The sequence below is a fragment of the Bombus fervidus genome, chromosome 14 (genome assembly GCF_041682495.2).
Source record: "Bombus fervidus isolate BK054 chromosome 14, iyBomFerv1, whole genome shotgun sequence".
Classification (NCBI taxonomy): Eukaryota; Metazoa; Arthropoda; class Insecta; order Hymenoptera; family Apidae; genus Bombus; species Bombus fervidus.
Genome location: NC_091530.1, coordinates 6906581 through 6920387, shown reverse-complemented (window position 1 = coordinate 6920387; position 13807 = coordinate 6906581). Strand labels below are relative to the sequence as shown.

General features: G+C 39.7%; 1 protein-coding gene across 5 annotated transcripts; it reads right to left on the bottom strand.

Annotated features, from left to right (window-relative positions):
* Positions 1-22: 22 nt before the first annotated feature.
* LOC139994441 (protein stoned-A-like) lies at positions 23-11495 on the bottom strand. 5 transcript variants are annotated; one of them, XM_072017083.1, is made up of 2 exons: positions 11478-11495; positions 23-2834 (listed from the first exon to the last, which is right to left on the bottom strand). In XM_072017083.1, the coding sequence occupies exon 2, from the start codon at positions 2799-2801 to the stop codon at positions 90-92; it is 2712 nt and encodes a 903-aa protein (XP_071873184.1). In that variant the 5' UTR covers positions 2802-2834; positions 11478-11495; the 3' UTR covers positions 23-89. The 5 variants fall into 5 exon arrangements, with proteins under 5 accessions (XP_071873184.1, XP_071873182.1, XP_071873181.1 ...); XM_072017081.1 differs by lacking the exon at positions 11478-11495 and adding an exon at positions 11020-11471 and having other exon boundaries at positions 23-2976; XM_072017080.1 differs by lacking the exon at positions 11478-11495 and adding an exon at positions 11020-11471 and having other exon boundaries at positions 23-2962.
* Positions 11496-13807: the final 2312 nt, after the last annotated feature.

Below are 13807 nucleotides of genomic sequence, written 5' to 3'. Positions count from 1 at the left end.
TTTGGTATAGTACTTTCTAATATATAATTGCGCAGATCGCTTAGCAGAGAGTCTTTTACTGAGAAGAGAAGGAGAATAGATTAGATCTTCTATTTCTGCATTAATTCGGATTCAAGTATCTTCAGTTCGGTTTTTCCTGGTCCTAAGGTAGCGAAACTGGTGTCGAAAGGATCCACGTCCTCTCCTAAACCGAAGTCGTCGTTCTGCAAAGGAGTAAGTACTTTGGCTCCAGGATCTTGGTCGTCGATGCACAAATAATCTGCTGTTTCCTTCTTTTCCTCGGCTCTGGGATCAAAGTCAGGATCAGCCTCCGGAATGGTAGTTTTAATGATCGCTGTGAATGCGATAGGAACAGGACGAACGGGCAGCTGTCCAGGAATTTGCTGCAGTTCGCTCTCGAGAATCTTCAGCTCCGCTTTACCAGGAAGAATATTAGTGGCGATAGAAGTGTCGAAAGGATCGTTGTAGGAAATCTCTTCTTCTTCTTCGATGGGCTTCGACTCGATTCTTGGCGTCAGAGGCTTCGCGTCCACCTCGATCTTCTCGTCCAGCAAACTCTCCTGCCTCTGCTGTAGTTTCGGTTTCCTCTGTTCCTCGAACTTCTTCAACACAGAGTCCTGAAGCTCGGCGATCTTCAAGTTGTTCGGCCTGATAGAACTAGCTGTGAAATCGCTCTGTCTTCTCACAGGTTCCCCTTCGGCTCGTGGATCAAAATCGTGGTCGCTCAGGCTATGAGGTAACTTTGACTCCTGTTTCAATAATTCTGACTCGATTAACTTCAATTCTGTCTTTCCGGGAGCTACCTTGGCCACGAAACTGGTATCGAAAGGATCCACATCAACTTCCTCCTCCTGTATAGGTAACAAGTCGTCGATAGATTTCTGAGAATAATAAGGTGTCAGAGGTTTCGAAGGTAACGCTTTCTCTTCTTCGGTGGTTGTCAGTAGGTCTGGACGTTTCGACGGTGTAGGCAGTTCGAAAGCAACGGTCTTTGAAGGTGCTAGTTCTAGCACCTCTGGCCTCGAAGATCTGCGTCCACGGTCGCCAACCTCGCCAGTATCTTCTTCTTCTTCGAATTCAACCTGGAAGATTGGTTTAACAGATGCTGGTGGAAGAGGAGGTCTTGGCGGTAGCTTGGATACAGTAACGTCGACCGGAACAGCTGGCTGCTCGTCCTTTCTTGGATCGAAATCGTCGTCGTCCAGAGAATTAGAAAGATTAGGTTGTTCACCAAGCAACTCTTTCTCGAGGAACTTCAACTCTGTCCTTCCAGGAGGAATTTCTTTGATAGCAGAGGTGTCGAAAGGGTCTACGTAGCTGAGATCTTCCACCGGAGCTATAGGTTCGTCCGCAAGTTGACTTAGATCGGTTGTAGATCCTCCTAGAAGATCCTTCTTAGCTTGCAAATTACTGACCTTTGCTCTGAGCTCTTCTTTCAGCAAACCTGTCTCATAGTCTCTGTTCAATCCAGCTGGATCGGTCAAGGATATCGTCACCTCTGAAACCGGAAGCTCTTCTAGTTCTTTCTCGATGAACTTTAACTCTGTCTTGCCAGGAAGGATATTCTCAGCGAAAGTAGTGTCGAACGGATCTTCCTCGTCGACAAAAGTAGCTGCCTCGAAGCTTGCTTCTATTATCTCGGCTTGGAAGTCTACAGCCGCCGGTTCCTTAGTTTTGAAAGGATCGTCAGCCTCCTCGAGACGTACCGGCTCATCTGGCGCTGCGTCTAAATCGAACTCTGCGTCGTCCAAGTCAGGAATCTCCTCTAGGATCGTTTTCTCTTTCAATACTTCGAACTCAGAAATATCCAAAGGTCCGTTCGACGGTTTGTTGTCCGCAACGTTCTCCTGATTCACAGCTGGGCTGACTGGTCTTGGTAGAACCGGAGGAAGCTTCGTAAGATCGACAGGAATATCGGGAAGATCGCTGTCGTCGTCCAGCAAAGTCTTAGTCACGACCACAGGCTCCGCAACTACGCTGCTACTCTCCGCAAGTTGCTCAGATTCCTCGAAGTCATCCAATAATAAATCTTGTTGAAGTCTAGGCCGCCTGCCTCTCGTGATCTTGCACGAACTCACGTAATCGACTCTTCCGGAGAGGACCTCTACCGCGTTTCCTAAACTGACCAATCTGTTCCCCTTCTTATCTACTGTTTTTAGTACTTTGTCCGCGTTTGTAGTGTCGAACGGATCGTCGCCGGCCTCCTCCTCGGTTGGACTGTCGGGAATGTAAGCTAGTTGAACGTCGATATTCTGCAGAACGTCAACGTAGGTTGTATCGAACACGTCTTCGTCGGCGGAGTCTTCGTGTTCATCCTCGTCGTCGGGAAGTTCGACGAGACCGTCCTCGTTAACCAGAGGCTTGTCCTCTTTCTTTTTTCCCTTTCCCTCGAAATCCGGTGGTTCACCTTCGATCGGATTACCTTCCTCGTCGAAACCTACCCACTTTTTCGAAGAAGACTTTTTACCAGGATCTTCCTGGTCCTCTTCTTCTTCCTCTTTCTTCTCGTCTTCTAGCGGCGGCTTCCGTTGGAAGAAGGAAGTGGATTTTATACGATCGAGATCTCCTTGTGTCTTCTTGAGGATCGAGTCGACTCCGGCCGTCAACGCCTCGAATTTCTTCCACTCGTCGGAGCTGGCGTTGCTGGCTTGCTCGCCGGATTGCTCGGCTTTCTGCTGGGCCTCCGCCCGCTCGCGCCTGTAACGCTCGAGCTCCTCCGGGTCGAACTCGTCCTCCTCTGCCCCCTTCTTGCCCTTCTTCGGCTTTTTCTTCTTCTTCAGGCCCTTGGCTAGCTTGTGCATCCTCTAAGAGCTACCGTGGAACAAGCGAGGCCTCTGCAATCGGTATTCATACTTTTCGTTAGTCTGCCTCGAAGGTTCAAGCTTTAACCCATTGGCACACCGTTTGTTTTTCGAACGTCTTAAACGTCGTTATCGCCTTCGGCTTCCTTTTTCTTCTCTATCTGTACGAAAGGCGCTAAGCAATAGTAACACGAATTTTTATGAATTTTTACACCAAACCGAACGTTACACGCGCCATGCAACAGCCACGCTGATCAACTCTATGAAGAAAGATGATGATACCAGAGGCATATCGTTTCTCAAGGTCACCTCAGAATTTAGTATTATCTATCTGTCAGTGCTACGATACAACTTATCGTTTCACACGTTTTAGTTGAGTTGATTAGTTTGGCTTCTGAGGGGATCACACGTATAGTCTTCCTCAGACTGCTTAATAACTGTGCATGCCAATGGGTTGTTAGCACGTCCGCTACCATCGTATACAGTCATTCACAAAAATCTTGCTCGTTGACTCGATACACGTATAGAATGCTCGCTTTTACTAAAACTGATTCTAGCTTCATACGTTATTTCAAACTGTAGATTATATTAACATTCCACGAATATCCTATCTTCCCTTCAATTTCATTTCCTTGGTAGAGAATATGTACGCTATATACTGAAATATCGAGATGAAATTTCACGTTTGTTTTACCAACTACTATACATATAGCAAAATTTAATGCGAATAAAAATAGTCTTGTCATGAGATGTACGAAGACTTTCGTAACTCGCTTCTTGAAAATCGACGAATACAAATGTAAGCTTCGCTGTATCTCGTTATCGAATACATTGTACAGAAATACAAGAAACAAAACGCGATCGATAACAGTAGCGAACGTGTTCAAACCTTTTTCCCACGAGAAACCTTTTTCATATTTTTTTTTTAGGAGAAGGTCTTAGGTTTCGTAACAATAGCGATAGCAAATCATAGGAGAACGATGTTTTCAATTAGAAAAGATTTAGATTCACGCGATTATTACAGGTGCTTTCATGCAGATTTCGCCATTATGTGCAATTCTAAACGATCCACAGTGACCAAGGGTAGTCGCAGCAAGATATAATAATACTCTATACGCTTTCTATGCAATCGTCGAGTACTATCGACGTTCGATCGATCGGTGCAGGAAGAGGGCAACGCGAACAGTAAGCTGCAAGTGCGAAGCGTGCGATGCGAGTGACATGCGTGTGCTCGCGAATGAAACGACAACACCCACGCGACGTTTCAGGCTACTTTGCCGAATCCTCGAATACTTGTTGCACACTACCGATCTTTATTTAGTCGGTCGCTCTTTATAACCGTGCTAAATTCGTCCACTTCTTTTTTAACGCGCGCACGCCGCGAAACACGTCGCTCTATGCGCTCGTTCATCTTTCCGCGTCGAACTCTCGAAACGATGTCGTACACGTATTGATGTATACAACGCGAGCAACGTTATTATTAACTGATTTGCTCAGTCGATCGTACGAAAATCTACATACGCCTGATAAATTCTGTGCGTTCGACTTAATACAAAGAAATGGAAAACGCATTTGGTCACAAAATGATTTGTACTGTAACTATCAACTATAACAATTTATATGTAAGGGATGTACGTAAACTTTTGCAAGTGACTGTAGGTCGTTTAAATTCCACATATCGGTGGGACAACTCTTTCTTCGTAGTAACTCTTTCTCTTCTTCCTCTTCGTTGCATGTAAATAACGGATTTCAAGCAAGAGCAGCGTGTCACCGTTGAATTCTTCACGTGCAGACTGTCCACAGAAGGCTATAGAATGTTTGCAGAGATGACATGGTTCGCAAGAGCAATGTGCACAAATGCACGAAGAAGTTTAAAGAAGAGAAAACCAACATTGGAGACAAACCAGCGTCGGACAGCAGCCTGTCTTTACGAGCCTTATGGTCCTTGATACGTTTCTAATTGCATGGTACAGTTACCATTAGCTTGCTTAACGGTAAGCTTCGACTATTAACCGATTTTACCATTTCGCTACGTCGCTTTCATCTACTGTATCCTCTGATTCAGTCTAATTAGACTCAGACCTGCAATAAGATCGATTCAAATATATCAGTTATGGGATCGCTACGAGAAAGACGAAGGACAAAGGCCGTCGAGTTTGACGGAGAACAAAGCTGTAGGTTATCTGGAATTTTTCTATCTGTCTGATAAAAATGAAACGTTCGATTTGGACGGTCGTGTACGCGTAATGGGATCGTTGCCAGAACAGCCCGATCGATCAGCAGTACCGTACAACCGTGACCATTTTACCCTTCCTGTTGGCCTTTCACAACGCTCCTCCGTAGCGGTATTGCTGAGAAAATGCCAGAAATCTTGTCTCTCTCCTTGTGTATTTTATCAGTGTTTGGTTTTAGGTCAATGAGTTTGTATCATCACACAATAGAAACCGCATTCGTGTCTCATCTTTTCTGCATCTGATGTTGCCCACACGTAACATTGTACTTTTATAAAATACTAGTTGTCTAAACGATAAATGTATATGATTTCTGTGGTCTCAAATCTTGGCACGTAATTACCTTTACTTGATAAAGCCAATCAGGAACATGCGTTGCCTTAATAATTAATAAAAAGCATTAAATACCTAAAAGAATCTTAACTAATAGCGACTACAAGGACATAACGACACATAGCTGTATAACGTCGACTAAAACTTCTTAAAATATCGCTTTTGGAGGATAACATGAAAAATCCATCCGCTTTGAAACTTGAAATTAACTATCTGATCTGAGATTATCTGAAATTAATCTCAAATCCTAGTACATTGTGTCTTCTTTATAAAACCACTCCACAAAATATGTTTCTATTGCTAATAATTAATGAACAGAAAAGAGAAAACTATTCTGATATACTAAACAAACGTTATGGGTTGAAAAGATTATATATTTCTATGCGATACTACGTATCTTCTGAACAGATAGAACAAAGTTGTGCAACACGCGAATATCCCTTGCTAGTCGAGCGTACACCACGATCTATATCATTGATAAGAGGCTTAAAGTCTTACGCGACAGTCATAGTTAGCATATTAATCCGTTACGAATGGGGAATTTAATTAACATCAGTGTAAGCTATATATCTTTCGACAACAATGTCCATCTGCGCCATATTTTTAATTACCAACGATGCATTGGGATTATTCTTCCAGAAATATAGAAACAACTGTTTGCTACTACTATGTATCAAATAATTGAACAATTGGATTAATAATAATTGGATTGTTTGTAGATTCTTACGATCGTTTGGTAGAATTTGGGTTTTATTTGGACATTAACTTCGCCGAGGACCTCAAATTTAGGAAATACTTTAATAGAACCCTTCGTGTCCTCCATTATATCATATCTAATTTTAATTGCTATCTTTGTACTAGGTACTTCAAGAATTGTTCACACATATAAAGTATAAATATGATTATAAATATAAAGTAAATATAAGCAGAAACATACTTTACAATTACTAGGACATAAATGCACAAATAGAACTGCACAGAGGTAGAATTTTAATCTAATATCTCGTCCTCCTATATTTTCGTTTCTTTATCTCGAAAATTATTGAAATAGTATTTCGATCCTAATATCTTCCAATCTTTCTTATTACGATTCTTTACTATATTTGGTTCGACATCTTAATATCTTGATAAATTATTAATACTTGAAATGTCAAAATCAGAGGGCAAATTACTTTCCTCGAACTTAAGAAGTTTGCAAACAACTGAGAACCACAATTGACGAACAACATGGCAATTAAATCGACACCGTCGGAGGTCGACGAGTTACCAACGAGCAAAAGGGACCGACATAGTGTACGAAACAGAATTTCATCGATAATTGGGGGAGCAGGAGAGAGCACGTGCTCCAGATTACAGTAGGGTGGTTGTGTCGAGGCTGGTGTGCTAACAAACTCAACGACTATGGCAGCTCACCCCAACTAAAACCGATATCATCGTCAGAGTACACCTGCATGCAACCCAGGAAACTGTAATCGATAACGGTTGAGAAATCGGCAATCTCACCTACGACCACTGTTCTAATTCTACGACTCCACGGAGACGAGAATTCTGTTCTGTTTAATTCTATCGAACGAAGGATATCAGGTCATTCCACAAATAATGCCGCTCCTCTATTTTGCATCTGATTTCTCGACTTCGAATTTCTAAGATAGGAAAGTTTGGTATGGTAATTCCTGAAATTTACAATTAACAATTAGCAAGATTGTGAATAGCGTTAATAGCATTAAATGTAACGAGAAAGATGATTATAGATTGAGGAATTTTGATAAGTAATAATATGAAAAAATAATATATCAAATACGTATCTTCTAATATTGTTGTATATTACATCTTATTATTTTCTTCTTCTTTCTTTTGCATTTATCTATGAATATATCTTGTTACCTAGTATTGTTATTTTTTATCCTAACTCCGTCTTTTACTATAGTCTGTAATATGTAAATATATGTACAAAATTTGCTGTTAATTACAAATAAATTTCATTATTGTTAATATATAAAATATCCAAAATATAGTACGTACAGCAACAATTGATAAATCAAATAAATGCCCATATCTGCAATATTTTTAGTTGTCTTCATGAAAATATAAATTTGTATAAATATCTGTAGTTTAATCAACAGAGTGATCAGCCATACACATTAAACAAAATCTGACAAAGCATTTAATATAATATAATTGAAATGCGCCACCTTACTCAGGTAGTATAAAAAATTTTAAAAATATACAAGAAGATTGAATCTCAAAGAGGTAACCGAATATTTTCCATCGCAATTTAACAATTTCTGAAAGCAGAAATTAAAAATGATAAATGAGGTAAACTGTAAAAATAGCTTGAGGAAAAGATCAGATAAGATAAGGTATTATCTGCTGATAAGTACGGTGAACTTTTTTACGTCTTAATACAAACGTTGATATTTGATATTATTAATAAATATTGAACGATATCTAATTGCAATCAGATATAAAATACTTTTATGTTTTGAAGTTGCACATGTGAATAGCGTAACTTAAATTAAATGAAAGTTCAGCTTAGCCAACGAAAGTTTTACCGAAGAATAAAAAGTTAAGATGAAATCTTAGGAATTGCAAGGGACCTTCATAAAGTTTCGTCCTGCTGCAAATAAGCTTTTCAAACTTTCAGCGTTTCCCAGTGGAACTTGATCGTGACGATTGATTGTATTCTTTGCTTTTCAATTTTCTATCAACGAAGATCTGGTCGATAAAGTTAACGTTAAATTTAAAAAACGATCGATGATAATATCGTGAGATGATCTCAATGCCTGACACGATAAGGTATATTCTTATCTCCGGCATCTAGATAATTAAATTTGGCCCGAACAGCGTCACCAAGTGAACAGATATTATCGACCAGTACCGCTCGTGCCTTTGCACATAGAATCGACAGCAACGCTTGTTACCGGAGTTAATTACCAGCTACTATCAAACCTATGTATCAATCATTTATTTAAACGAAGTTTCGTCTATGATCCCTAACCTCAAAATGTAGGAAGAGATTTACCAGAAATTCTATTTCTGTTTTAGAAACTCTAGCTTACAGAATGGAGAACAATCGAACCTCAATTTAACCTCAAACTTTAGATAGAGACACGTGAAAAATTGTATTACTGTTTCGGAGATTCTAGCTTACAGGATGGAAAATGATATAATTTCAAAATTTAGGAATAGATCAAAAATTTTATTACTGTTTTGGAGATTCTAGCTTATGGGTTAGAGAACGATTTAACTTTAAAACTTATGTAGAAACTTATCAAAGATTCTATTTGTGTTTCAGAAGTTCTAACTTACGGGATGGTAAACAATTGAACCTCAATTTAACCTCAAAATTTAGGAACAGACTTATTAAAAATTCTATTTCTGTACCAGAGGTTCTAGCTTACAGGATGACGAACGATTTAACCTCAAAATTTAGGAAGAGACTTATCAAAAATTCTATTTGTTTCAAAGGTTCTAGCTTATAGGATGGGAAACAACTCAACCTGAAAATTTTGGAAATATCAAAAATATACAAAGAGATTTACCAGAATTTGTCTTAGAAATTTCCATTGCAAGATAGAAAACAATTTAACCTGAATTTAATTCCAAAATCTGACATGTTTTTTCCATTACTCTTAACCTCACAGTTTAGAAAGAGATATAGCTAACATTTTGTTTTTCGCAGATTCTAGGTTACAGGATGGAGAACAGTGTCACGATATATCGTTGGGTTGTCGACTGAAAAATTTAAGGAAGGGGTCTACCAGAGTGAAATCCAATAGAGGAGAAAAATGGTGCGCGTGCCGATTTATATTTAGAAAATCCAAACCCCATATGAAATCCAGCGTCGCTCCAATGCTCGAACACTGTACGTGGTCTTAACACATTCGCTGCTATTGATTCATTAATTTAATTAATGCTGCTAATACAATTATTGCATTTTCATTCTTGTTAATTCGGATAAAACTACAATTAATATTCTTTTCACAGAACATACTGTTCACAAACATTATTCTGATTGTTCTTATTTTAGCAGTGAACACAATTGCGTAACGTCACAGATTATAATACACTCGAGTTTGGGAAGATATACATTAATCATGATTTTTTAAATAAAATATACAATTTCATTTATAACGAGATTCTATGTTCAAATAAGCTTTACTGATATAAAAAATTAAACGATGAAACAAATTTCTATGCAGATTCCATTTCATAACGTTTATAAAAACACGAAATTGCATAAACATCCAGAGTCTATTCATAAGGATTAAGAAAAGTAAAAGAAGAAATGGAAAATCCACGGATGGGTAATCATATTTCACTAGCAACAAATGTGTTAAATAGATATTCTACTATTACTTAGTTGTATAATAATATTCTACCCAACAACATTCCGCCACATAACGTTTCCACAAATAAGAAAATAAAGAAGCTCTATATAAAACAGGAAATTCCGTCCCATAAAATTCACTCTACAAGACAATTGCGTATATCTAGAATCTTATTTGATACAACGTAGAAGAGCCAAGTCGACGAGCACCGATACATATTGCAAGTCGTTGAAGAACAATAGAGCACGATATCTGTTCTTCGTAGGAGAGTAGCTTGAGTTTCTGACGTAATTGAATAAAAGTTTCGGCGAAGAGCATTGCTGCAATATGCCGAACATTTGTCCACCGGATTTACCGAGGCGCACGCGTAATACCGGCACGGACGATGCTCTATACTCGACCAGTTTTATCACCTGTCTTATAACGATATAATTCGACAACCGTTCGATTTCGAATCGTTACTCCACTCTATTCCAGACGTCCATCATCGAGACTCCAGGCTGAAACGGAGAATTCGATTACAAAGAGGAAAAGGAAAGGTGAACATCGAATGGATGTCAGAACGTAATAAGCCCGATGCATAATCGAAACACGAAACACGTATCCGAGGGTAAATTCGCGAGGGATGACAGAAAGGAGGAAACGCGAGGCGTATCGACCAAGTCAGTTCTCAATGGGCAGCTTCATTATCGTCTTAGCAACTATCATTGCTGCGTCAGCATTATGTACGAAGCCACAATCGGTCTAGAATATTTCTACGTATTACAGTACACGAAATGCTTCTTTTTAGTTTACGTATCTTTCATTAAATCGGCCTGGAGCGTACCAAAACCGTCGTAGATATACCGAGACACTCTGTTTCCCTAGACATTGCTACCTCTAACACTATGACACAGTCTTCGCGTTCGATCGATTCTACTATATTCTAGAGATTATAGGATAGACAAGACGTCTACGAGACATTCAAGATCATCCGTCTATGGCTAGAGCAATTCTATCTAAGGTGTCTTTTTTCGAGAGGCGCAACCGGAAACCTTCTCGAGGAAACTCTGAAAGCGGCCGGACGAACCCTACGAACGAAATAGCCAGGATGCAAAGGAACAAGTGGAGAGGCCATAACGTCTCTCTGTGACTGCGACAAAGCAGAGGAACGTGTTAAAAATTCAGAGTGCAGATCGTTCAGGCGAGCGAAGCGAAACGTATTAGAACGCGGATCAATCGGAGGAAGCGTAGGTGTCGTGTCACGGCGGCCACGTTTCGCTCTGGTGTTCGCGGCGCTATACACCTACGTTTGAGAAAAATCTTTCGGCTAGTTGTACTTACGATTCCAGCCTCGTCAGCCACATCGGTACGACGCACATTTTTTTCGAGTCATCCCGCGGTCGAGATTTCTCTCTGTGTTTCTTTTGGTCGCCGGTGGGATGAATCGTCGAAGCACACACTCGGAGGAACGAGCACCGGAAGAAGGAAGAAGAGTGATAAAAAAGATGACGGAGGATGAAATTGAACTGATACCGGTGTGGCAGATATCGAATATGATTGAAGAAGAGAAGAGTGTCCAGTTAGAGAGAGACTCTCTGAGGAGGGGGAGAGAGGAAGAACGACGTCGAAGAGGAAATCAGCGAATAACGTTCGCCGGGTGACGAGGGAAGCTCGCGGGAACGTGAAGAAGACGGACCGTGGGCTCTAGCTACGAGTTACGTTTTCCCTTTGGTCTGGAAAACAGGAAACAGCGGGCGTGGAGAGCTGCGAAGGCCCTGCCGAAAGCGAAGCCGACTCACCTCGTACTCTCCTGCGGGTCGAGCTATTTCCAGCATCGATCCGTTTCGCGGAGAAGAAACATGCGCGTAGAAACGACGACGACCACCGCCCCCGACGCCCCTTAACGTAGCCCTCCCCACTTCCATAACGTGCCCCTTCTCCCTCTCCTAGCCACCCTTCGCTAGCGATGGCCTCAAAACGCGAACACGTTCGCGGATACCAAATTCTTCACCATCGATCTGTCCCTACTAACTTTCCACCTTCTTTACAGCTTCTTGCGAAATATCGAACGATGCGCAACTGGTCCGCTGGATCTTTAGAATTTTTACTCGAACACGGTTGTGGTTCCCTTGGTGATTTCGTTACGTGGTGTGTTTATAAGGTTCCATATACAGTGGTGTACATCAAAAGGTTCATAAAATAAGAAGCATAAAGGGGCACTATAATTTTACAAAATGGATTTATATTAAATGAGAACAATTCATAGACATTAGGTTATCTCATAAGTAGTGCGTCGTCGACGGCTTTCATATTGCTGGATGAAAATAAACAATTACCTTCGAGCAATCGATCAGTGATGAATTTTCTCGTACGTTTTATAATTCACTATCTTTTTCTGCGATACTTTCTATTCCAGTTCTTTAAAACCATAGTAACTAATCCTATTGTTTTGAACTTAACTCTCAGAAAAACCACATTACTTATGGAATGACCATTACGATATACAATAGAATGAATTTTTGGGAAAAAAGGTACTAAAATTCGTAAGTAGCGTATGAATTTTAAACTATCTTTTATCCGCTACTGTCTATTCTTATCACTCGTGACTGTTGTCTTATACTTCTATATACTTCAATCTATATAGGAATTTTGCTATTGTGATCTTTCCTAGATGTAATCTTTCCTAGTTTCATTTCCTCCATTTTAAGTAAGTTTGATTTTTACCTATCATTTGATCTGATAGATCCATCAAAAAGCGTATAATATAGCTACTGAAGCTTGGAAACTTGCGCAGAGAATGATTTCACTTATTGATTCTCCAATCTTGGTTTATTAATTGAAAAGATTCAAAGCGTGCCGAGGCCACCGTTAGCCACCATCCGCTTCGTGTCGTCGTGCTACTCTTTTGTGTTGATAAGCTGCTTTTTTCAGTACACTAATCAGTATAAGAACAGTGAACTAACTTTCATATTAAAAAATGGGAAATATGTATGATCTGTAATAGACTTACAGCGTATGCAGATAACTTTGAAGGTTATGTGTTTCACGTGTATGTGCTGGAAAAGATGTCATGCAATTTTGTGGATTGAGATAGGACGCAGGAGTTCCTATGAATGGTGATATCTTTGAAGGAAATTGAAAATAGAAACAACACGTTCGTGGTGCACAGGGGTGAATATATCTCCTGAGTAGTCAGTTTTATTGCTGGAATCGAGCCGAATTTCCGCAATTCGTGTGGATCTTTCTGAAAAAGGTTGCAAGCATTCGTCGTCGATATACAACGTTCATCGAATTTAACCCTGCTACGATCATTCTCGACCAATTATATTTTTCTAACCTTAAAAACTATCTTCGGTTTGAACAAAATATGAAAGAAGCCCTATTGGCGCACGAATTTTATATTAACCTTACTGTACTCTTTACTACTTCTGCATCTTTTCAGACGTCTTCTTTTTTGAAACACTTCATTCGTAAAAAGCATAGAATATACAAAATAATATTGAATACTAAAATCAAATATTCGAAAACTATTTATGTTTTAATCAATTCTATTGAAACAGAGCATCCATTACAGGTCAAACCCAAAGAAAGCAACAGAATTAAATATTTTCTTAAAAGATTACGTATTGTCTCTGTTTGGTAAAACGAGAGCAAAATTGAAGTATAGAAATTCTAGGATCGTAGCAAGGTTAATTGTGTACGCTCCCTTGTGCGTTGAAATTTCAAACAACTTACTAACGTTCCTATTGCTATTTTCTTCTGCTTGCTATTTTACCTTCGTCTTCTTTCAAGATTAAAATCCCAACGAGTTTCTCCATCGAGTTGTTTCTTAATTAAATTCTTAAAATACGTGTATATCTCGCCTTCTTTCTCTCTCATTCTCTGTAGTCGATTTCTTGAAGAAAATTAGTCGACTTTTGGCAGCAAGCTGCGAGGAAAGTACGATCGAGGCTATAAAGGGCGATGATCGATCAATCGAGCTCTGTATGTGTGTGTGCGTGTGTGTGTGAAGTTGACAAGCAACCTTAGAAATATTACAGTAACTTTTATTTAATACGTAACAGAATGTGTGGAGGATATTCAGGGACTGAAACGATGGTAATACTTCCTGTTGATCTTTTGCAATATC

What these genes read in the sequence shown, in the direction of transcription:
- LOC139994441 (XM_072017083.1), bottom strand. Translation starts at nt 2,801, where the DNA reads ATGCACAAGCTAGCCAAGGGCCTGAAGAAGAAGAAAAAGCCGAAGAAG.